We start from the raw sequence: 25,876 nt of genomic DNA, 5'->3' as shown, positions 1-25,876 counted from the left end.
GAAAACTTTATACATGCCAAATTGATAGGCAGTTAACAAATATTGCTCAGAAAAATGACTCAATATTCCATTGTTGGCTGCTTTTTTGAAAATGTTTTGATAAGAATGGAAGGAGTGAAATGGGTATCTAATTACAGATGAGTATCCTATCTCTATATTCATTAGTATTTTTGTTACTATGGCATATTTAAATTTTTAATGAAACAGGTAATGATTACAAAAATATCTCAAGTCAGGAACTGTAGGTCCAGAATATGATTTTACTACTCTTTAGGAAACACCATTATAGCCTAAAGTACTACTGGTTTGCAGCAATGTAATAATTTTTGCAGTTTTGTTAGAGGTTATACTATTTTAACTAATGGCTGTTGGTGATGAAACCAGGTCAGTAAATCCAATGTATCCTTATTTGGTTGCTTATTAGCAGCTGGAATGTTTGCAGACAGTGACAGGAAATAACCACTGAATTTGTTGGCCAGTCTTGTCATTTCTACCACACTTCCATGTATTGTTTGGTGATTCAATTTTATTAGCAGTGCTGTAGTTATTTGTTTTCTGTATAAAAATTCACCATGTTGTTTTAGGTTTGCTCTTCCAGTGCTTTATTTTTATTCACAACATTTGAGTTCCATTTTTCTGATTACAGACAGGAGGATTTCACATTATTGGCGGTTTGCCTCACAATTATGTAGTGTTCTGTGGTATAAGAATTAGCACTGCCAGTCACAGCTGAAAGATCCTGAGTTGAATACACAGTAACCACCTCAGGTATTCCTATGGAAGAAAGATGAGGTATGTGGCTCTCAAGACCAAAGGAGTAATTGTTTCAATTAAATAACTATCAAAACTGACACATGAACTGCAAAGATGGCATCAAACAGAAAGACCTACACCACTCTGTGGCCATACAAGATATCTTCCTTGATACACTTCAGTCTCCTGTGTTAACCAGACCTTATCCTTCCCATTCTGTCTAACTTCATCTGTAATTGCTTTAGAAGAAAACAGAGCTCAGAGTGCTTACAAATAGTTAAATTTTTTATATACTGTTTTGTAATACTCACTTTAAGGCCAACAATGATTATAACTTTTTCTGTGGTATGTTTCTTTTTTGGTCTAAATCAATTACACACACACACACACACACACACACACACACACACACACACACACACACACACACAGACAGAGAGAGACAGAGAGAGAGAGAGAGAGAGAGAGAGAGAGCGCAGTTACAATATCACGATACAAACAACTTTCAACAGGAACTTGCATGTAAGCATATAACAGGAACAAAAAGTCAACAAACATACTTGAATATATAAACAGCAAATCAGGTCTAAACTAAAAAACACTGAAGACACACATATTGCGTAATATTGTATATAAGTAGTTACCTGGCCCTGATAAAACCATGATGCTTTTATAGCCTCTTCCACAGCAGAATTTAGGTCAGCACTGTCAAATACAACCATTGTTGATTTTGAATCAACCACTGTGAAAAAACCAAAGGCTTATAACTAACTTTACATTACCAGTTACAGACAAATACCCTAAAAACAAATTACTTTACAGAGCTATCATAACACCTTCAGAAAAGACCAAAGCATAGGCAAGTTTTAACACAAAAATTATTAGTGGGTCCACAGTATATTGTTATCACTAAAGAAATGAATGTAAAACTCAAACTGAAACAATCAAACACCATTTCCATTTTTTGTACAATTTGTTTTTGTTGATATGCTTTCACTTTTTTTACTTCATAACCGCACAATTTACTTAGGAAATAATTGCAAGCTGAGATACTGCATCATAACATTATTTAATGTTATTTGAAACATTGAAAGTTACTGACTTTTCTGATTGTCTGTCAAAAATGGTTCAAACTTAAAGAAATTATAAAGAAACTCAAATCATGCATTGCTAATATGTCATGATTTAAATAATGTATTTTGCATAATATAAATAGTAGTAAGGACACAGGTTGGTTGGTTGGTTGGTTTAAAGGCGGGAGAAGGGACCAAACTACGAGGTCATCAGTCCCTTGTTCCTAATAAAACAATGCCACAAGTGTGAGAATAAAACGGACAAAACATATAACACAAAACGGAAAGAAAGGAAAAGCCACAAGAACAAAGGGAAGGCAATGAACACTAAAAGGAACAAAAGAGGACAAGAAAACAACAGAGAGACACTAGAAACAGAAGATAGTAAAACATGAAAGCAGATTAAAGTGGCTGGCCAACCATGAGAATAAAATGGGAAAGTCAGCCACTCTGCAACACATTAAAGCCTCCACCCTAAAGCACTAGGGTGGAAGACACAGAGGGACGAAGAACATGCACTAAAACCTACATTGTAGTATAAAACCCAATCTCACAGATAAAACATAAAACTAAAGCTGCTGTGGAGACATTATTGCCCGACATCGAAGGCAGGGTGCGGGGAAAGTTAAAAGTCTACTGCAGAGTGGCTAAAAGTGGACAGTCCAGCAAGAGATGGAGAGTAGGTAATCATGCATTAGCCATGTATGGCCAATGCGAAGCTGACAGAGGACAACTGATTCCCTGCGAGAGGCCTGCATGGAAGACTTCCACACATTCATAGTCTCCTTAATGACATGCAGTTTGTTGTGCATTCTGTTATGCCATTCCGTCTCCCAAAGCCAGAAAACACTGCAGTATAAGGCATAACGTGGGTCAGCTTCAGAGATGCCTATCTCCAGAAGCAGTTTCTGCATCGCCTGTTTGGCTAGCCTGTCGGCAAGTTCGTTGCTGGGAATTCTTATGTGTCCTGGGGTCCACACAAACACTACAGAACGGCAGGACTGTTCCAGGGCATAGATGGACTCCTGAATGGACACTACCAGAGGGTGGTGAGGGTAGCACTGGTCGATAGCTTGTAGGCTGCTCAATGAGTCAGTACATGGAGAAATGACCCGCCAGGGCATGAGCAGATGTACTCAAGAGCATGAGATATCGCCGCCAGCTCCGCAGTGAAAACTCTGCAGCCAACTGGCATGGAGTGCTGCTCCATATGTCCTCCATGAACATATGCAAAGTCTACGTGACCATTAGCCACTGAGCTGTCGGTGTAAACCACTTCAGAGAGCAGGAACATGTCAAGAATCGAGAAGAAGTGACAGCAGAGAGCGGTGGGGTTAACGGAGTCCTTAGGGCCACGCAAAAGGTACATACGAAGCTGCAGCCAAAGCTTACACCATGGAGGCATAAGTGAACAGACTGCAAGTAGAGGTGGTAAAGGGAAGGACTCCAGTTTGGAGAGAAGGGACCGCACATAAACCACAATCGTTAGCCCCAATCTGGCCCGCCAATGCGGGAGATGGACTGCCACAGTCAGTAAAAGGAGATGGTAATTCGGATGCTCAGGGGAACTATGAATGTGTGCTGTGGCGAACAGTTGGGCATGTCTGATCTGCATTGGAGGGACACCAGACTCCACCAGTATGCTGGTCACTGGACTCATCGTGAAAGCTCCTGTCGCTAATTGAAACCCACAGTGGTGCATAGGGTTGAATAAATGCAATGCTGAAGGCACTGCTGAACCATAAACCACACTACCATAGTCAATTTTAGATTGGACAAGGGCTCTGTAGAGCTGCAGCAGTGTACAGCGATCTGCACCCCAATTGGTGTTGCTCAGGCAACGGAGGGCATTGAGGTGCTGCCAGCACTTCTGCTTAAGCTGACGAAAATGAGGGAGCCAAGTCAATTGAGTGTCGAAAACCAGTCCTGGGAATTGATATGTCTCCACTACAGTGAGTGGATCTTCATTAAGGTAAAGTGCGGGTTCCGGATGAACGGTACGACGCCGACAGAAGTGCATGACACACATATTTGCAGCTGGAAACTGGAAGAAATGGGCTAGAGCCCATGCTGCACCTTGCTGATGACTCCCTGGAGGCGCCGCTCAGCAACAACAATACTGCAGCAACAGTATAAAATGCAGAAGCCGTCTGCATACAGAGAAGGTGAGATGGAGGGTCCAACAGCTGCTGCTAGACTGTTAATGGCCACTAAAAATAGAGAGACACTCAATACAGAGCCCTGTGGGACTCCATTCTCCTGGATATGGATGGAACTATGGGAGTCACCAACTTGGACATGGAAAGTATGGAGCGACAGGAAGTTTAGCATAAAAATTGGGAGTGGTCCCCGGTGACCCCACTCATACAATGTGGCAAGGATATGATGTCACCAAGTCATGTCATACACTTTACACAAGTCAAAAAAGACGGCAATCAGGTGTTGCTGTCTGGAAAAGGCTGTTCGGATGGCAGACTCGAGGGACACAAGATTATCAGTGGTAGAGCGACCCTGGCAAAAGCCACCCTGACATGGAGCCAGCAAGCCACGTGACTCCAGGACCAATCCCAACCGCTGACATACTATACGTTCCAGCAGCTTACAGAGAACGTTGGTGAGGCTGATGGGCCAATAGCTATTCACATCAAGTGGGTTTTTACCGGGTTTGAGCACTGGAATGATGGTGCTCTCCTGCCATTGCGATGGAAAGACACAATCGCTCCAGAGCCGGTTGAAGATGACGAGAAGATGTCACTTGTAGTCAGATGAGAGATGTTTAATCATCTGGTTGTGGATACGATCAGGCCCAGGAGCTGTGTTGGGGCAATGTGCAAGGGCACTGAGGAGCTCCTGCTCTGTGAATGGGGCATTATAGGATTCACTGCAGTGTGTAGTGAATGAGAGGACGTTCCCTTCCCAACACCATTTGAGTGTGCGAAAGGCTGGGGGGTAATTCTCTGATGCAGTGGCCCGAGAGCAAAGTGCTCAGCAATTGTGTTTGTGTCGGTACATAACTCACCATTTATGGTAACACCGGGGACAGCTGTTGGGGCCTGGTACCCAAAAAGACGTTTGATCTTTGCCCAGACTTGGGGAGGTGACGTGTGGCACCCAACGGTGGAGACGTATCTCTCCCAACACTCCTTCTTCTGTTTTTTGATAAGGTAGCAAACACGGGTATGGAACCTTTTAAAGGCTATGAGATACTCCAGGGAAGGGTGCCGCTTATGCCACTGTAGAGCTCGCCGACGCTTCTTAATTGCTTCAGTGACTTCCGGTGACCACCTAGGCACTGCCTTACGCCACGGGCATCCTAAAGAGCGAGGGATCGTGTTTTCTACCGCAGAAACAATTGTGTTAGTCACATGCTCAACCATCAAATTGATGTTACCGTGTGGGAGAGATTGAGCAGTGACAACAGAGGTTGAAGTTCCCCAGTCCACCTTGTTCAAAGCGCATCTGGGCAGGTGTCCATGGGCCTGATGTTGGGGCAGTGACAGGAAGATGGGGAAGTGGTCACTACCACACAGGTCATCACGTGCTCTCCAGTGGATAGATCAGAGAAGTCTTGGGCTGCAAGTTGATAAATCAACGGCTGAGTAACTATCATGAGCCACATTGAAATGTGTGGCAGCCCCACTATTTAAGAGGCAGAGGTCGAATTGCAACAGTAAAGTTTTGACATCTCTGCCTCGGCCAGTAAGCCCACAAGGGTTATGGGCATTAAAATCTCCCAGAATTAGGAAAGATTTAGGGAGTTGATCAATCAGTGCAGCTAATACATTCAGGGTTACTGCACCATCTGGAGGAAGATATACATTGCAGCATATGAAGGTTGTTGAGTGTGGACCGGTTACTCCTGTAATCAAAATTGCAGATCTGAAGATGGTTCTAGAGGAACTGAAACCGGTCATGTGAATAAATATTTTGCACTCAAGACAGATTATAAGTAATATTGCATAACAAGTGATTACGGTATACCTGCAGACATTATGTCTGTTTTTGCAAAATATACATTGCAGACAATTATTTCCTGTGTTGTCCTTATTCTGACAGTCACAGCTTCAACAGGGGTTTGAAGGGGACACATGTTCACTACAGACCGAGTTTAGGACATAAACACAAACTCCACCTGAAACTCGATTATAGTCGCTACGGTTCCTGTAATATCCATTATAGCCGCGGAGGGCAGGGGTCCGCATTGCTGGGAACCAGGTTTCCTGGAGGGCAATGCAGATAGCATGTGTAAAGCTTAACAGTTGCCGTAGCTCAGCCAGGCGGTGGAAAAAACCGCAGAATTTCCACTGGAGGATGACATCATGAGACTGGGACGGCATGGAACATTCAATGAGGCAGTTTACGCCTCAGAGTCACCTAGTCGCTACGGTTCCTGTAATATCCATTATAGCCGCGGAGGGCAGGGGTCCGCATTGCTGGGAACCAGGTTTCCTGGAGGGCAATGCAGATAGCATGTGTAAAGCTTAACAGTTGCCGTAGCTCAGCCAGGCGGTGGAAAAAACCGCAGAATTTCCACTGGAGGATGACATCATGAGACTGGGACGGCATGGAACATTCAATGAGGCAGTTTACACCTCAGAGTCACCTGCTGCCAGAGATTTATTGCCTGAGCAGTCTATATCCATTGTGTTTGAGGGTCTGGCGAGATCTAAGTCCTCAGTGGTCACCAAAATCTCCATCCCCATCCTCAGCCGCAGAGCTTGCAGTTAGTGGTCGTGTGGGTGCCACCGCAATTTCCTTGATCTTAGGGGTTTTCTTATTGGATTTCTCTCGCTGCTCCTTGGGTTTCCCTAGTTGGGTGGATTTCACTGACTCAGTCCCCCCATGAACCATGGACCCTGCCGTTGGTGGGGAGGCTTGCGTGCCTCAGCGATACAGATGGCCGTACCGTAGGTGCAACCACAACGGAGGGGTATCTGCTGAGAGGCCAGACAAACGTGTGGTTCCTGAAGAGGGGCAGCAGCCTTTTCAGTAGTTGCAGGGGCAACAGTCTGGATGATTGACTGATCTGGCCTTGTAACAATAACCAAAATGGCCTTGCTGTGCTGGTACTGCGAACGACTGAAAGCAAGGGGAAACTAGAGCCGTAATTTTTCCTGAGGGCATGCAGCTTTACTGTATGATTAAATGATGATGGCGTCCTCTTGAGTAAAATATTTTGGAGGTAAAATAGTCCCCCATTTGGATCTCCGGGCGGGGACTACTCAACAGGATGTTGTTATCAGGAGAAAGAAAACTGGCATTCTACGGATCGGAGCGTGGAATGTCAGATCCCTTAATCGAGAAGGTAGGTTAGAAAATTTAAAAAGGGAAATGGATAGGTTAAAGTTAGATATAGTGGGAATTAGTGAAGTTCGGTGGCGGGAGGAACAAGACTTTTGGTCAGGTGAATACAGGGTTATAAATACAAAATCAAATAGAGGTAATGCAAGAGTAGGTTTAATAATGAATAAAAAAACAGGCGTGCGGGTAAGCTACTACAAACAGCATAGTGAACGCATTATTGTGGCCAAGATAGACATGAAGTCCACGCCTACTACAGTAGTACAAGTTTATATGCCAACTAGCTCTGCAGATGATGAAGAAATTGATGAAATGTATGATGAGATAAAAGAAATTATTTAGATAGTGAAGGGAGACGAAAATTTATGTCATGGGTGACTGGAATTCAAGTGTAGGAAAAGGGAGAGAAGGAAACATAGTAGGTGAATATGGATTGTGGCTAAGAAATGAAAGAGGAAGCCATCTGGTAGAATTTTGCACAGAGCATAACTTAATCATAACTAACACTTGGTTCAAGAATCATAAAAGAAGGTTGTATACATGGAAGAATCCCGGAGATACTAAAAGGTATAGGATAGATTATATAATGGTAAGACAGACATTTAGGAACCAGGTTTTAAATTGTACGACATTTCCAGGGGCAGATGTGGACTCTGACCACAATCTATTGGTTATGAACTGCAGATTGAAATTGAAGAAACTGCAAAAAGGTGGGAATTTAAGGAGATGGGACCTAGATAAAATGACTAAACCATAGGTTGTACAGAGTTTCAGGGAGAGCATAAGGGAACAATTGACACAAGTGGGGCAAAGAAGTACAGTAGAGGAAGAATGGGTAGCTCTGAGGGATGAAGTAGTGAAGGCAGCAGAGGATCAAGTAGGTAAAAAGACGAGGACTAGTAGAAATCCTTGGGTAACAGAAGAAATATTGAATAATTGATGAAAGGAGAAAATATAAAAATGCAGTAAATGAAGCAGGCAAAAAGGAATACAAACGTCTCAAAAACGAGATCGACAGGAAGTGCAAAATGGCTAAGCAGGGATGGCTACAGGACAAATGTAAGGATGTAGAGGCTTATCTCACTAGGGGTAAGATAGATACTGCCTACAGGAAAATTAAAGAGACCTTTGGAGAAAAGAGAACCACTTGTATGAATATCACGAGCTCAGATAGAAACCCAGTTCTAAGCAAAGAAGGGAAAGCAAAAAGGTGGAAGGAGTATATAGAGGGTCTATACAAGGGCGATGTACTTGAGGACAATATTATGGAAATGGAAGAGGATGTAGATGAAGATGAAATGGGAGATATGATACTGCGTGAAGAGTTTGACAGAGCACTGAAAGACCTGAGTCGAAACAAGGCCCCGGGAGTAGACAACATTCCATTAGAACTACTGACGGCCTCGGAAGAGCCAGTCCTGACAAAACTCTACCATCTGGTGAGGAAGATGTATGAGACAGGCAAAGTACCCTCAGACTTCAAGAAGAATATAATAATTTCAATCCCAAAGAAAGCAGGTGTTGACAGATGTGAAAATTACCGAACTATCAGTTTAATAAGTGACAGCTGCAAAATACTAACACGAATTCTTTACAGACGAATGGTAGAAGCTGACATCGGGGAAGATCAGTTTGGATTCCGTAGAAATATTGGAACACGTGAGGCAATACTGACCCTACGACTTATCTTACAAGAAAGATTAAGGAAAGGCAAACCTATGTTTCTAGCATTTGTAGACTCAGATAAAGCTTTTGACAATGTTGACTGGAATACTCTCTTCCAAATTCTAAAGGTGGCAGGGGTAAAATACATGGAGCGAAAGGCTATTTACAATTTGTACAGAAACCAGATGGCAGTTATAAGAGTCGAGGGACATGAAAGGGAAGCAGTGGTTGGGAAGGGAGTGAGACAGGGTTGTAGCCTTTCCCCGATGTTATTCAATCTGTATATTGAGCACGCAGTGAAGGAAACAAAAGAAAAATTCGGAGTAGGTATTAAAATCCATGGAGGAGAAATAAAAACTTTGAGGTTTGCCGATGACATTGTAATTCTGTCAGAGACAGCAAAGGACTTGGAAGAGCAGTTGAACGGAATGGACATTGTCTTGAAAGGAGGATATAAGATGAACATCAACAAAAGCAAAACGAGGATACTGGAATGTAGTCGAATTAAGTCAGGTGATGCTGAGGGAATTAGATTAGGAAATTAGACACTTAAAGTAGTAAAGGAGTTTTGCTATTTGGGGAGCAAAATAACTGATGATGGTCGAAGTAGAGAAGATACAAAATGTAGACTGGCAATGGCAAGGTAAGCGTTTCTGAAGAAGAGAAATTTGTTAACATCGAGTATAGATTTAAGTGTCAGGAAGTCATTTCTGAAAGTATTTGTATGGAGTGTAGCCATGTATGGAAGTGAAACATGGACGATAAATAGTTTGGACAAGAAGAGAATAGAAGCTTTTGAAATGTGGTGCTATAGAAGAATGCTGAAGATTAGATGGGTAGATCACATAACTAATGAGGAGGTATTGAATAGAATTGGGGAAAAGAGGAGTTTGTGGCACAACTTGATGAGAAGAAGGGACCGGTTGGTAGGACATGTTCTGAGGCATCAAGGGATCACAAATTTAGCATTGGAGGGCAGTGTGGAGGGTAAAAATCGTAGAGGGAGACCAAGAGGTGAATACACTAAGCAGATTCAGAAGGATGTAGGTTGCAGTACGTACTGGGAGATGATGAAACTTGCACAGGATAGGGCAGCATGGAGAGCTGCATCAAACCAGTCTCAGGACTGAAGATGACAACAACAACAACAACAGTCTCCGGGACTGAGGATGAGTGTGAAGCATTACGACCAGCTGCTTTTGGGCTCTTTAGCCTCTGGCAGGTGTCGTCTTTCCCACTAGAAGAAATCTGGGAGAAGAGTGATGCAAGGGACCCCTTACTAGCAAGAGGAGCCAAAGAAACCTTATGCTTCTCTGGCTCAGAAGTGGGGACTGAAGTTCCCGATGATTGGGGGGGGGGGGGGGGGGGGGGTGTTGCTCCCGAAGTAGGTGGTGCGGGAGCAACAGGGAGGGAAGTGCCCTCTCCAATATGGGGGCACGTGTAGTCTTTCGGCTCTGAGACGTGACCTGGGTTGGTGGAGCTGATGGTGCCAGAACTGTTGTAGCAGCGGCATAAGATGATGTCATACGCACAGGATGCATGCGTTCAAATTTTCTCTTAGCTTCAGTGTAGTTCAGTCGGTCCAGGGTCTTGTACTCCATGATTTTCCTTTCTTTCTGGAGAATCCTGCAGTCAGGCGAGCAAGGCGAATTGTGCTCTCTGCAGTAGACACAGATGGGAGGTGGGGCATATGGAGTATTGGGGTTGTGATGGGGGTCCGCAATCTCGGCATATGGCGCTGGAAGTACAGTGGGAAAACATATGGCCGAACTTCCAGCACTTAAAGCACCGCATCGGGAGGGGGATATAGGGCTTTACATCACACTGGTAGATCATCACCTTAAGCTTCTCGGGAAATGTATCACCCTCAAAGGCCAAGATGAAGGCACCGGTGGCAACCTGATTTTCCTTCAGACCCCGGTGGACACGCCGGATGAAATGTACACCTTACAGCTCTAAATTGGCACACAGCTCATCGTCAGACTGCAAAAGAGGGTCTCTGTGAAATATGATACCCCGGACCATACTTAGGCTCTTATGGGGCATCATGGTTTTGATCAAGACTGACCCAGATATCATTTTGGACAAGCCCTCCACCTCCCTGAACTTGTCCTCTAAATCCTCAACAAAAAATTGAGGCTTTATCATCATGACAGATTCCCCATCAGCTCTCGAACATAAAAGGTACTGGGGCAAATAAGATCCACTGCCATCCTTAGCCTGACGTTCCTCCCATGGTGTGGCCAGGGAGAGGAACGATTTGGGGTCATACTTCTGTGCATTGAATTGAGCTTGTGATTGCTTAGAGACTTTGGTGTTTCACCACCAGCAAGAGATGATGGACTAAGCTTCATCACATGTCATCTGCCCTGATGCCACCCACTCTGACCAGGGTCCCTCCCCACAGCTGCCACCCAGCCGCAGCAAAGGCCACCTGGCAGGATGGCAATTGCTGGGAGTCCAGATGCACCAGGTGGATGGCATATGTGGGGAGTTAATGGCGCAGGCAACAGTAGAGCAGTCCCTGTGTGGTCAGGGGGCTACAACCAACAGGGTACATGGCGGCCTCACCACAACAGTCTGGCTACCGTGCTGGATATCAGGTGCAAAGAAGTCCATGGTCATTGTCGACGCAGAAATCGACACTGAATAGTGCATGGTGGAAAACGCACCCAGGAAGGTGTCCTCGCCCAAGAGATGGAGAATGGGCAGGACTGCAATGCAACAATGAGAAAGTGGGCTAAAGATCTCAATGCATGATGGACACGATGCACCTTGTAAGGTGCCCTTCCCCAATTGGCTCGCTCTTCGGGAAAATTTTGAAGAATTGAGGTCAAACCCTACAGGGGACCATCGCACAAAGGTTGAAATGTGTGACACTCCTTTTACTCGCCTCATACAACAGGTAGGAATATCTTGGGCCTATTCTAAGCCCCGGACCCACAAGGGGGAAGGACACAAGACAGAAGGGGTTGGAGAGTACAAAAAAAGAATACTGTAATCACTTAGCCTATCATGGCATATTGTCTTCGTGCATCTGTTGTGGATATTGCAGCTAACAGATGATATATGATCTTTACCCAGTGAGAGTGTGTGAGAATTAGTCTCCTTTGGTCATGGCAGTCTGAAGCTGAACTTGTTAGTGGAGGTTACATGTACACATGGTTGCATTGTCCAAGGATCTTTCCATAGTCGTTGTCAGTTTGTATTCCCACTTGCTGCCACGAAGGACATTGAAAGTGTGACAGAGTCCCATGCATTATGAAATATGATCTTTAAAGATGAAGAAATTCAGAGCTTTCTCTTTATACAGAATCAGCAAACTATGAAAACACAACATAAAAATGGTATACAGACTGAACAAGAAATTCAGTGAACAGCTTGACTGACCATTGTCAAACATTTGTTTTGAGAAACCTTCAGGATGCACAAGCATAAAAAAAAGGTGATAGCACACGCTAAGCAGATGTTGGATACCTGTCATACAAAGGTTGACAACTGTAAGTAAGAAGTGCGAAGGTACACTAAAATGACCCTGGGCAACGCCATGATGGGGAGGTATAACCTCTGCATGCCTGCTCAACTTCAGTCCACCAAGAGCAATGGGAAATAATTCGTTGAGAATGATAGCCACTCCTATTGGAAAATATCTGGTTATTAAACAGCTGTCAGACAAAGAACTCAAAACGGACACCTCCATGTAATATGGCAAATAACATGTGAACCTTTGATGAAATACAGAAAAACAAAGTTTATGTGTGCCATGCAGCAGAAGATACAGACACAAACAAAATTTCATAAACATTAACTATTGGAGAAAGAAGTTCCTTATCTGGTAAGGTTTAGAGCTTGATTAGTACAGTCTTCCAGGAGCTACAATTGAAGGAGATGACATGACAGGGTGAGGAATAAGTTTGCAATGAAATGCTGTTTATAACGACAAAGTAATAATCAGAACATCAGAAATAAGGGAATACTAAGTTAAAAACAGAACCACAGAGAAAGGTGATGTGAAACTATCTTAGGTGGTGTGCAGAGAATAGTGGGTAGGATAGATTTAATTTCAGTGTATACTTCACAAGTGATATACTCCTTTGCACTTTGGAGAACATATGTATAGGGAATTATAGTTTGAAATTATGTGAATGAAGGATATGTTGTATGAAGAATTCCCACCTGTGCAATTCAGAACTTGGGAAAGATCCAGACGGCACAGACTGTGAAGCAGTCATTAAAGTGAAGCATGTTGGGTGCCATGTTAAGCAACTGGGTGGCCCAGTTGTCTCTTGGTCACAGTTCAATAGTGGCCATTTATGCAGACTAGCAGCTTGTTAGTAGCCATCACCACATAGAATGCAGCACAGTGGTTGTAGCTAAGTTTGCAAATCACATGGCTGCTTTAGTACCTGCACAGGCATGACAGTGGAATCATCACTGTCGACATGAATGTAATTACACCAGCTGACGGCAGGTCAATTTCAAGGCAGGGAACCGAATCCCAGAAGAGGGAATGAATCTCAATGTGCAGATCAGTCTGCAGGAGAGCTGACTGTCATACATTAAGTAGAGAATGGACATGGAGGAAGATACAAAATGTGACCATCTGGAACAACTAATGACTGAGCGCATGGAACTGGAGCATTGTGCAAGGCAAAGGCTCAGTCCATGGCCACTGATACCAGTGTTAGACCTGCCAGCCCAGGCCTATTGCCAATGGCAGGTAAACAACTGGGTCAGTACCTCTTCCCATGCCACGCATCACACAACACCCTCTGTGACAGCGTTATGTACTATTCTGGTGCAACATCCATGCCAGCTCCTCTGCATCCATCTTTATGTCCTTTGGTGGGGGTAAAAAGCTGCTTTCACAGGTGGTTCTGCCATTGGTAGGATAGGAGATGTCAGTGACAGGACTAGAGTAGTGGTATTGGGAGGAAGTATGGGATAGGTCATGCATCTGAGTCTAAAGTAGGATATGAGCCAAAAGAGAAAGGGACAAGAACAGAGATAGAGTATGGGCACTGGTTGGATGGGCAGTAGAATACTATTGTGGGAGGTGTGAGGAGGCTATTTATACTTTCTGGACAGGATGAGAGGTAGTTGAAACCCTGGCAGCGAATGTGATTCAGTTGCTCTGGTCTTGTGTATTAACACACAAGACAAATGCTCATTTGTAGCCAGATTGTAGGTATGAGAGGGGATGGTAGGTGACTGGTGAGACAAGGCATGGTTTTGGACGAGATTGGGAGGGTAATTTTGGCCTGTTAAGGCCTCAGTGAGACTGTGGGTATATTTGGAGAGGAACTGCTAGTCACTACATGTGATGACCATGGGTTGTACTGAAGGGACTTCTTGGTGTGTAATGGGTCCTAGCTGTCGAAGTGGGGGTATTATTGGTGGTTGGTATGTCTGATGTAGACAGAGGTATTGCTGTAGATATCTCTGAGCTGGAGGTTGACACTGAGGAGGTGGCTTGCTGAGCTGTGGAGGGCCAGGAGAAGTGAATGGGAGAGAAGCTGTTGAGGTTCTCGATGAATGTGGCTAGCTTGTCCTCATCTGCTGTCCAGATCATGATGTCATCAGTGAATCTGAAGCAAGTGAGTGGTTTGGGATTTTGGATGGTTAGTAAGGGTTTCTCTAGATGGCCCATGAACAGGATAGCATATGATGGTGCCATGTGAGTGCCCTTGCTGCACCATGGATTTGTCTGTAGGTGATTCTTTCAATGCCAAGTTAATTATGGGTGAGGGCATAGTTGGTTAAGGCAACCAGGTCAGAGATTGTAAGTTTGGCATCAGTCAGCCACTCAGAAAGGTAGCATTTAATTGCAGCAAAGCCATGGGCCTTGGAGATGTTAGTGTAGAGCAGATGGCATCAACAGTGATGAGCACAGCACCAAACGGTAAAGATTACGGTAAACAACAGGGACTGCTGAGAGTCGGTGGAGGGCATAGTTGGTGTCTTTTATATAGGAAGGTAGGTTACAAGTAATACGCTGAAGTTGTTAGTCCACAAGGGTAGAGACTCTCTCTGTGGGGGCACAGTAACTAGCCACAAGGGGATGTCCTAGATGTTTGTGTTTATGAACGTTATTTCTTGAAGCCTGTTGACAGTAGGAGTGCAGGGACTGGTGGGGTTGAGGAGAAGAATAGACTCAGGGGAGAGGTTCTATGATGGAGTCAAGGATTTCAGGAAGGAGTAGAGATCCAACTGGACTTCTGGAATGGGGTCAATGTGGCAGGGCTTGTAGGTGGATGTATCTGACAGCTGGTGGAGTCCCTCCACCAGATATTTGCTGCACTTCAGAATCACATTCGAGGAGACTTTCTCAGCAGGTAGGGTTATAAGGTCAGGATCAGTTTTTAGATGGTAGATTGTAGTTCTTTCTGCATATGTGAGGTTGGTTTACTTGTAAAGGGATTTGGGGAATGATGATGAGGCAATGTTTGAAGTTAGAAAATTCTGGAAAGTTAATGGGGTGACTTGGCTGCAGTATGGGTGTATCACAGTTGGATGGAGGAGTAAAGTGTGTCAGGCAGGAGTCAATAATGGTTTTGGATTGACTGATTGGTAGGATTAGTAGTAGAAAAGTGCTGTCATTGTAGGGACTGGAAGAAGGAGAGGAGGTCTTTAAGTGTCCCACCATGATGGAATTTGGGAATGGGGCAAAAGGTAAGGCTTTTGGAAAGGACTGATACTTCTGTGAGACTGAGGCTTTTAAAGGACAGATTCATTTCTGTGTTCCAAGTCTGTTTAGGTTCTGGGTTCTATAGGATGGTAGGAGGGAGTTTCTGAGGATGTGGTAAATCTAGTGGGTCTGCAAGGTAGGATTTGGTGGCCATTGGGGGTGCAGTGGAGATTTGAAGGAGTCTCCTGTAGTGGTGGAGCATTGTTACACAAAGAGGGTTGTATGAGGTGAGCAATCTATCATTTCCATATCGTTATTATTCTATCCTGGACTTTCCATTCTTTTAAAATATTCTGTATTTGATAAGACTAGAAATTCCATAAAAAAGAAAAAGTAACTGCAACTGTAATCCACATGAACCATGGACCTTGCTGTCGGCAGGGGTGGTTGGCGTGTCTCAGCGATAACAGATAGTCGTACCATAGGTGCAACCTATCTGTATCACTGAGACACGCAAGCAACACCATCAACGGCAAGGTCCATGGTATCTGTTGAGAGGTCAGACAAACATGTGGTTCCTGAAGAGGGGCAGCGGCCTTTTCAGCAGTTGCAGGGGCAAAAGTCTGGATGACTAACTGGTCTGGTCTTGTAACATCACCAAAATGGCACTGCTGTGTTGGTACTGTGAACAGCTGAAAGCAAGGGGAAACTACAGCCATAATTTTTCTCTTAGGGTATACAGCTCTACTGTATGGCATCCTCTTCAGTAAAATAATCCTCCATTCAGATCTCCCAGTGGGGCTGCTCAGGAGGATGTCGTCATCAGGAGAAATAAGACTGGCATTCTATGCATCAGAGCATGGAATGTTAGATCCCTTAATCAGGCAAATTTGTTAGAAAATTTAAAAAGGGAAATGGATTGGTTGAAGTTGGACACAATAGGAATTAATGAAGTTCGGTGGCAGCAGGAACAGGACTTCTGGTCAGGTGAATACAGGGTTATAAATACAAAATCAAATAGGGCTAGTGCAGGAGTAAGTTTAATAATGAATAAGAAAATAGGTATGTGGATAAGCTACTGTGAACAGCATGGTGAACACATTATTGTAGCCAAGAAAGTCACAAAGACCACACCCACCACAGTAGTAAAAGAGTATATGCCAACTAGTTCCACAGGTGATGGAGAGATTGAAGAAATGTATTACGAGATAAAATAAATCATTCAGATAGTTAAGGAAGACGAAAACTTAATAGTGATGCGGTACTGGAATTTGATAGCAGGAAAAGGAAGAGAAGGAAAAATAGTAAGTAAATATGGACTGGAGGAAAGGAATGAAAGAGGAAACTGCCTGGTAGACCTTTGCACAGAGCATTATTTAATCATCCTTAACACTTGGCTTAAGAATCATAAAAGAAGTTTGTATACATGCAAGAGGTCTGGGGATGTCAGAAAGTTTCAGATTGATTATATAATGGAAAGACAGATTTAGAAAACAGGTTTAAATTGTAAAAAAATTCCAGGGGCAAAAGAGGACTCTGACCACAATTTATTGTTCATGAACTGTAGATTAAAACTGCAGAAATTAGAAAAAGGTAGGAAATCAAGGAGATGGGACCTGGATAAGTTGTGTGTGTGTGTGTGTGTGTGTGTGTGTGTGTGTGTGTGTGTGTGTGTGTGTGTGTGTGTGTTGTGTTTGGATCTGATGGGCACCCAACAGCGAGGTTGTCAGCGACCTTACACTTATGAAAACAAACAAATGTGGAGATGAACTAAAAGTGTTGTACACACATGCACTCGAAATGACCACACAGTCACTCTGTATTGCATGCACTCTCACATGCACTAATACCAATTAGGAGGGAAGAGAGCTAATTAAGAAATTCAAACAGAGAGAAAACAAAACACAGAAGAACTAAAAGAAAAGCACAGCAAAATGGGGCTGGCTGACCACCTACAAAAAATTAGGGTGAGCCAGCCATCCTCTGACACATTAAGAACATCTCCTTAAAATCTTGTTAAAAACACTGGACAATTCACAAAACTTTAAAACCCTAACCACATTCGTTTGACCATTACATAAAACAGACGGCAAATCTGCTGCAGTCTGCTGATTGGCACATAAAATGCAGTCCAATAAAATGTGGCGCACCATGATCTGCACGCCACAAGCACCACACACTGGAGGGTCCTCTTGCTGGAATAAGAATTCATGTGTCATACAGCTGTGGCCTATGCGAAGGTGAGTAAGAAGGACCTTGTCCCGCCGACGTGGCTGGAAGGAGGTACTCCACACCCAAGTTGTGAGTTTAATGACGATGAGCTTGTTATCAATCACTGCCAGCCTCTCATCTTCCCACTGACACATGACTTTGTACCTCAACAGCGAAATGATAGTATGCAGGGGGATAGCACACCGAAATACTAGAGGATCAGGACACGCCTCCTTGTCTGCTTGATCTGCCCTTACAATCCCCACAATTCCAATGTGCCCAGGTACCCAGCAGAAAAACACCTCTTTCCCCAGTCATTGTAGTTGTAAGAGGGCATTCTGGATATTCTGGGTTACTGTATCTTCTGGGTACAAACACTGGAAAGAATAAAGGGCACTCAGAGAATCTGAGCAGACAAGAAATCTAACACTGGGAGAACATCTCATCTGCTCCAGTGCTCACAAGATCACGTATAATTCTGTGTTGAAGATGGTAAATTCTCAAGGCAGTCTGAACTTGAGGACACAATCTGGGAAAACGACAGAGCAACCAACAAAGTCCCCATGCTTTGACCCATTCATAAAAACAATTACATGGCCATGGTACTTAGATTAAATATCAGAGAATATCACATTAAAAATGGAAGCAGGAGTGCTATCTCTCCTGTACTGCACCAAATCTAAAATCACTCTGGGTCTCTCCAGTAACCAGGGCAGCAGACAGCTAAAACCATGGATTTAGGATCATACTGGCTCCACACCGAGTGACTCCAGTACATGCTGTATGCGGATCCCAAATGGCATCATGGCTTGTGGACAGTTGGAAAAAAGGTGTTCCAGAGGTGGACAAGCAACAGCATGGTGTGCGGGCGAAGTTGTAGATGCAAGGAACTTACACGTCTGATGCACCATGAGGAGCTGGATGGTAAGTGGCAGTTCCCCAGCCTCAGCACAGATGCTAGGTATGGGACTGGTCTGATAAGCACCCATGGCCAGCCAAATCCCCTCATGATGGACAACGTCAATGATACACAAGTAAGAGGGTCTTGCTGATCCATAGACCCTGCAACCATAGTCCAGCCACAAACGCACAAAAGCCGGATAAAACTGAAGGAGCTGCGCACTGTCCACTCCCCAAGACCAGTGGCGAAGACACTTCTTGATGATGTTCAGTGCCTTCAGGGTTCTGGCTTTCAGGTCTCACAGGTGTGGTAACAACGACAACCGGGAGTCAAAAATTAGGGCCAGAAACTGCACTGTGCCTCTAAAATATAGGATGGTGTCCCCCATATTCAAGGCAGGCAAATTAAAAAGACGACGAGAATGATTAAAATGAACACACACACACACACACACACACACACACACACACACACACACACACTTATCTGCAGAAAACTGGAAACCCATCTTTGCAGCCCACTCCTCTAACCTCTACACCAGAAGTTGCAACTAATGGTTTGCCGTTGCAACACTGGAGGAGGAACAGAAAACAGCAAAATCATCTACAAATGAGGAGCACTGCACAGGACTCCTAACTGTAGATGCGATACTGTTGATAGCTATGGCAAAGAGAGAAACACTTAATACACTGCCTTGAGGAACACCATTCTCCCGCTCAAATTGAGCAGACAGCATCACCAACTTGGATCCTAAAAAACCACTGAGACAGGAAAGACCATATGAAGATGGGGAGGTGGCCACGAAAGCCCCAGTAATGCAGTTGTGTGAGAATAGACTGTCTCCAAGTATCATCGCATGCCTTACTTATATTGAAGAATATGCCGATAAAGTGATGCTTACAGAGGAAAGCCTGCTGAATAGCTGCCTCTAGGAGGGTCATATTGTCGACAGTGGACTGAAATCTTTGGAATCCACACAGAGAATGACTAAGGAGTTGCCTGGTCTCTAACAACCAGACCAGATGATGGTTAATCATTCACTCCAGGGTCTTTCCTACACATCTCATTAAGGCAACACTCTGATAACTTCTGAGATGTGCAGTCCTTTTCTGGTTTGAGGAGGGAGATCAGAATCGCCTCCCTCCACGAGTTGAGGAAGTTGCCTGTCTATCATATTAGATTAAAGCATTCGAGGAGACTTTTCTTTGATGCCGCTGGCAAATGTCAAAGCACGCAGTACCAAATGTGGTCATGACTGAGTGCAGTGTCAATGATTTTATTCAGTGCCGATTCGAGCTCCCACAGGAGAAATGGGAGTTGTAGGCTTCAGAACTGTTGGACCTGAAGTCCAACTTTTTCGCCTCTACAGTTGCACTAGAGTGTCGAAACGCCGGATCCTGGCTTGCACTGGCAGTAGTTTGTGCAAAACGTTTGGCCAGTGTCCGAACAATGTCTCTGGGTGTTGTTTGGAAGCACCCCTGTTTCAACACTGCTGCTATCGGTAAACGGCCGTGTTTATCGGGTATCCTCCTGATGGCTTCCCATACTTTTACAGAAGGAGTGGAAAGACTGATGGAATCCAGGAACACTTGGCATGACCTTTTCTTACTCTCCCTAATGATGCGTTGAGCCTTGGCCCTCGTGACTCGAAAGGCCCTAAGGTTGCCTGCTGTCGGTTGGCATTTAAAATGTCGAAGAGCCGCACGCCTTTCCCGGATCGCAGAACGACACTCATCTGTACACCAAGGTACTGGTCGCCTCCTAAGATGACTGTTGGATGGAGAGGTCAGCAGCACGATGGATCACTTGCGTGATGTGGCCCACCCATCCTTGGACGCTGTGACAGTGTTCAAACACAGCCAGCTGGCTGAAAAGTGTCCAGTTAGCTCTGCTGACCATCCAGTTTGGGGGCTTAACTTCAGGTGGTGAGCCATTTAGTAGGTGAAGGCAGATTGGGAAGTGGTCACTGGAATGAAGGTTGTCAGTGACCTCCCACTGAACAGAGTCAGTGAGGGCGGGAGAACAGAAAGAGAGGATGATGGCTGAGAATGGCCCAGTAGCAGTAAACAAATATGTGTGAGTACCCATGTTGAGGATGCACAACAGCTCGTGAGACATCATGAGGGCAAGTATTGGTTGAGCCCCACAGGACATGATGGGCACTGACGTCTTCCAGGATTAGGAATGGTCACAGAGTGGTGCAATAATATCCATGAGAGCCTCAGAGTCTAGTGCATCTTGCAGAGGTAAATACAGTGAGCAAACGGTGATCTTTCAACACACGTGAATTTGAACTGCATGTCAGTAGCCAAGGGGAAAGCAGAGGAGTGGTGCACATTAGTGACAAACACTGTAACACCCTCCCTTGGCCCTTTCCCCTGATAGGTCATCCTTGCAGTATAGCGTGTATCCCTGTTGCACATGGACATCTGTATCTTTAAAATGCATTTCTTGTAACACAAGACACGCCCATGCTAGGAGTTTCAGTTCCTCCACATGAGTCCTGAACCAATTCATGTTCCACTGCAGTATGTCATTGGTGTGGTTTCAATTTACCCCTATCTTTGCACTGGGGAGGTGAAGCACTTGAACAGCAAGAGGGAGAGGAGGGGCTACCTGGAGCCGAGGCATCTAACTCCATGATATCCTCCTTATCAGTCAGACGGGAAAGAATGATGTCTGATGGCACTCGGGACAGCTTTTGACCCAAGCGTCATGAGCCTTTCTCTGCAACCTGTCCCTTCAAGGATGAGGGGGAAAGGGAGCATTGAGAGGCACTCTGCTTTTCTTGTAACTCTGGATGCGGAACTGTTGTTGGTGTTTCCTGGTGCAGCTGCCTGAATTACTTGGTCCTTACTCTTTTTCTGTTGGCATGTACACATGCAAGTGCAGGTGCTTTTGGTGGATACAGGTACACTAAACGTTGTCTATGTCAAAGCATCCACCTTGGGAATAGGTTTCTGCATCATGGAAGCATATGAGCTGGCAAAGACAGGGGGTTTCATCACCTTATATTCTTTATTGTCTTCAGTATAGGGAATCTGCTTGGTCACTTTTATCTCCTGTATTTTGTGTTCTTCAGCAAAAACAGGCAGTCTGGGCTCCAGACTGCATAGTCCCAGGGCAGTTGATGCAGATCATCGGAGACAGGCAGTCAGTCCAAGTGTCATGAGTGGCTTTTCTACATTTCCTGCAGATCTCTCCACCTCCAAAGCTCATGGTTGTATGGCCGAAACACAGGCATTTACAGCACCGCATAGGGTTTGGAATGTAAGACCGAACATTAAGTCGAAGGAACCGTGTCATAAGATGTTCAGGCAGTGTTAGAGGATTGAATATGACAATGAAAGTGGCAGTCTTTTCAAATGCTCCCTGATTCCTGCACATTCATTGCTCCACATCGACTATTCCCTGGGATGCCCATTCTTGCTTCAGTTCTGCTATGTCTATGTCCGTGATATCTTGGCACGTGACAATGCCCTTATTGGAGTTTAGAGAGGTGTGCATCTCAACAATGATACCTGCTTTGACCTGTTAGTTTCGACCAACAATGAGCCATTACACATTCATTTTATAAATTTTAATGTTTCAGCAAGGCCTTCCAAACCCTTATAGATATAAAAGGGGGACACTTTTTCAAATGTCCCCTCCTTCCTCTTTATCACCAGGAACACATTGTTATTAATGACTACATGAGCCCTGTTACTGCAGTCCAAAGTGTTCTTAGTATCAGGAGGACTAGCCTCTCTCATTCTTTTAGATGAATGGGTGTGAATACTCCCATGAGCAGGTATGGAAATAAGGCTCCACTCAGACAGGGCCCCGCATGCCTGAGTAAGCCTCATACAACTGAGGTGCGGCAGGTTCCCCAGAGGTTGCTCACTAATAACTGTTCCACCTCAACAGCCATGCATCCCACCACCGCACAGCAAACCTTGAAATTGAGAAGTTTTTTATAGAGGTTTAACCCATCCTCACGATCTGAGTGGTCTAGCCAAGACCCTTGTTCCCTGAGACACAAGACATTCCACCGACGTGCCATGCAGTGGTTGCTGAAGCATGCCCAGAGCTTAAGGTGACAGGGGATTGGTAATGTTTACCAGTCCCCAGCTCAGGAACCCCAGGGTCACCAAGCCCATACCCAGAAAATCAATGCTGAGCCCCTGAGGGCTGGATAAGTTGAAACAACCAGAGATTGCTGGTAGTTTCAGAGGAAGCATTTGACAGTGGTTGCCTAAAACAGGGGAAAGGAATACAGTAGATGATGAATCGGTAGCTTTAAGAGATGAAATAGTGAAGGCAGCAGAGGATCAAATAGACAAAAAGACAGGGCCCAGTAGAAGTCCTTGGACCTCACAGGAGATATTGAATGTAATTGATTAAAGGAGAAAATATAAAAATGCAGCAAATGAACCAGGTAAAAGGGAAAACAAACATTTCAAAAATCAGAGTGACAGCAAGTGCAAAAAGGCTAAGCAGGATGGCTAGAGAACAGATGTAAGGATTTAGAAGCATATTTCATTAGGGGAAAGATAGCAACCCCCTACAGGAAAGAGGCCTTTGGGGAAAAGAGGAGCTGTTGTATGAACATCAACAGCTCATATAGGAAACCAGTCCTAAACAGAGAAGGGAAAGCTGAAAGGTGGAAGGAGTATATCGAGGATCTATACAAGAGAGATATGTTTGAAAGCAATATTATAGGAAGGAAGAGGATGTAGATGTAAACGAGCTGGGAGACATGATACTGTGAGAAGAATTTGACTGAGCTCTGAAAGATCTAAGTCAAAGCGAGGCGCTGAGAGGAGACGATATTCCACCAGAAGTGCTGATAGCCTTGGGAGAGCCAGCCTTGACAAAACTTCCCATCTGGTATGCAAGATGTATGAGACAAGCAAAATACCCTCAGCCTTCAAGAAAGATGTAATAAATTACAATTCCAAAGTAAACAGTTGCTGATGGGTGTGAAAATTACCAAACTATCAGTTTAATACGTCATGTTTGTAAAATACTAACATGAAATACTTAAAAAAGGATGGAAAAACTGATAGAAGTTGATCTTGGGGAGGATCAGTTTGGATACCAAAGAAATGTAGGAAAATGTTAAGCAATACTGGCCCTCCAACTTATCTTAGAATATAGGTTGAGGGAAATCAAACCTACATTTACAGCACTTGTAGACTTCTGAGAAGCTTTTGACAATGTTGACTGTTATACTCTCTTTGAAATTTTGAATGTAGCAGAGGTAAAATACAGGGAGAAAAAGGCTATTTACAACTTGTACAGAAACCAGATGGCAGTAATAAGAGTCAAGGGGCATGAAAGGCAAGCAACGGTTGAAAAGGGAGCGAGGCAGGGTTGTAGCCTATCCCAGATGTTATTAAATCTGCACACTGAACAAGTAGTAAAGGAAACCAAAGAAAAATTTGGAGTAGGAATTAAAGTTCAGGGAAAAATAAATAAAAACTTCGAGGTTAGCCGATGACATTGTAATTCTGTCAGAGGCAGCAAAGGACTTGCAAGAGCAGCTGAATGGAATGGACATTGTTTTGAAAGGAAGATATAAGATGAACACAAGAAAAGCAAAACATGGATAATGGAATATAGTTGAATTAAATCAGGTAATGCTGAAAGACTTAGATTATGAAAAGAGGTACTTAAAGTAGTAGATGAGTTTTAGTTTTTGGGCAGCAAAATAACTGATGATGGCCAAAGTAGACAGTGTGTAAAATGTAGAATGGTAATGGCAAGAGTGGGATTTCTGAAGAACACATATTTGTTAACATCAAATACAGATTTAAGTGTTAAGAAGGCCTTTCTGAAAGTATTTGTCTTTAGTGTAGCCATGTATGGAAATTAAACATCGATAATAAACAGTTTAGACAAAAAAGAAGAGAAGTACACAATGTAATACTACAGCGGAATTTTGAAGATTAGGTGGGTAGATAATGTAACTAATGAAGATGTACTAAATAGAATTGGGGAGACAAGAAATTTGTGGCACAACTTGACCAAAAGAAGGGATCAGTTGTTAGGACACATTCTGAGACATCAAGAGATCACCAATTTAGTATTGGAAGGACATGTGGGAGGTAAATATCATAGACAAAGACCAAGAGATGAATACAGTAAGAAGATTCAGAAGGATGTAGATTGCAGTAGTCATTCAGAGGTGAAGAGGCTTGCACTGGATAGAATGGCAAGGAAAGCTGCATCAAACCAGTCTTTGGGCTGAAGACCACAGCAGCAGCAATCATATTAATTTAAAATGTCAAGTAAACTTTAAAGTGAATCTTGTAACAAAATCAAATAGATTAAAAAATTGTAATTAAATTATAAGTTTTAACAAATAAGTAAACTTTTTGTTAATTGTCAATTAGTTATAAATTTGATGTGGCTGCACCCAAGGGAGTGTTTGAGTCTTTATCAGTCTTGGGGTCAGAGGTAGAGGATCATGTAGTCACAGAGTCTGAGTTAACTTTGTTTGATACAAAGATGAATAAATGAAGAATGTTAAAAAACTGAGTTGTCACAAAAATTTTTATCAAACAAAATGCCATAATGATATGGAATAATAAAAAGTGGCATTAGGATTTTTTCAGCAAACAAGAATTATGTATAAATATAAGCAAATTAACATAATGTCCCCCCCCCCCCCCCCCCCCAAGAACCATGGACCTTGCCGTTGGTGGGGAGGCTTGCGTGCCTCAGCGATACAGATAGCCGTACCGTAGGTGCAACCACAATGGAGGGGTATCTGTTGAGAGGCCAGACAAACATGTGGTTCCTGAAGAGGGGCAGCAGCCTTTTCAGTAGTTGCAGGGGCAACAGTCTGGATGATTGACTGATCTGGCCTTGTAACATTAACCAAAACGGCCTTGCTGTGCTGGTACTGCGAACGGTTGAAAGCTAGAGGAAACTACAGCCGTAATTTTTCCCGAGGGCATGCAGCTTTACTGCATGGTTAATGATGACGGCGTCCTCTTGGGTAAAATATTCCGGAGGTAAAATAGTCCCCCATTCGGATCTCCGGGCGGGGACTACTCAACAGGATGTTGTTATCAGGAGAAAGAAAACTGGCATTCTACGGATCGGAGCGTGGAATGTCAGATCCCTTAATCGGGCAGGTAGGTTAGAAAATTTAAAAAGGAAAATGGATAAGTTAAAGTTAGATATAGTGGGAACTAGCGAAGTTCGGTGGCAAGAGGAACAAGACTTTTGGTCAGGCGAATACAGGGTTATAAATACAAAGTCAAATAGGGGTAATGCAGGAGTAGGTTTAATAATGAATAAAAAATAGGAATGCGGGTAAGCTACTGCAAACAGCATAGTGAACGCATTATTGTG

At 43.9% G+C, this 25,876-nt stretch overlaps 1 protein-coding gene across 1 annotated transcript in view; it reads right to left on the bottom strand.

Moving 5' to 3' along the window:
• The window catches only part of LOC126473420 (putative aldehyde dehydrogenase DhaS), a 224,857-nt gene that overhangs the window by 69,735 nt on the left and 129,246 nt on the right, over positions 1 to 25,876 (bottom strand). The window contains exon 6 of the mRNA XM_050100447.1: positions 1,398 to 1,495. Coding sequence (XP_049956404.1) covers positions 1,398 to 1,495 — 98 coding nt within the window. The remainder of the gene's footprint in view (positions 1 to 1,397; positions 1,496 to 25,876) is intronic.

This window comes from Schistocerca serialis, chromosome 4 (assembly GCF_023864345.2).
Source record: "Schistocerca serialis cubense isolate TAMUIC-IGC-003099 chromosome 4, iqSchSeri2.2, whole genome shotgun sequence".
NCBI lineage: Eukaryota > Metazoa > Arthropoda > Insecta > Orthoptera > Acrididae > Schistocerca > Schistocerca serialis.
This window is presented reverse-complemented; position numbering and strand designations above follow the sequence as displayed.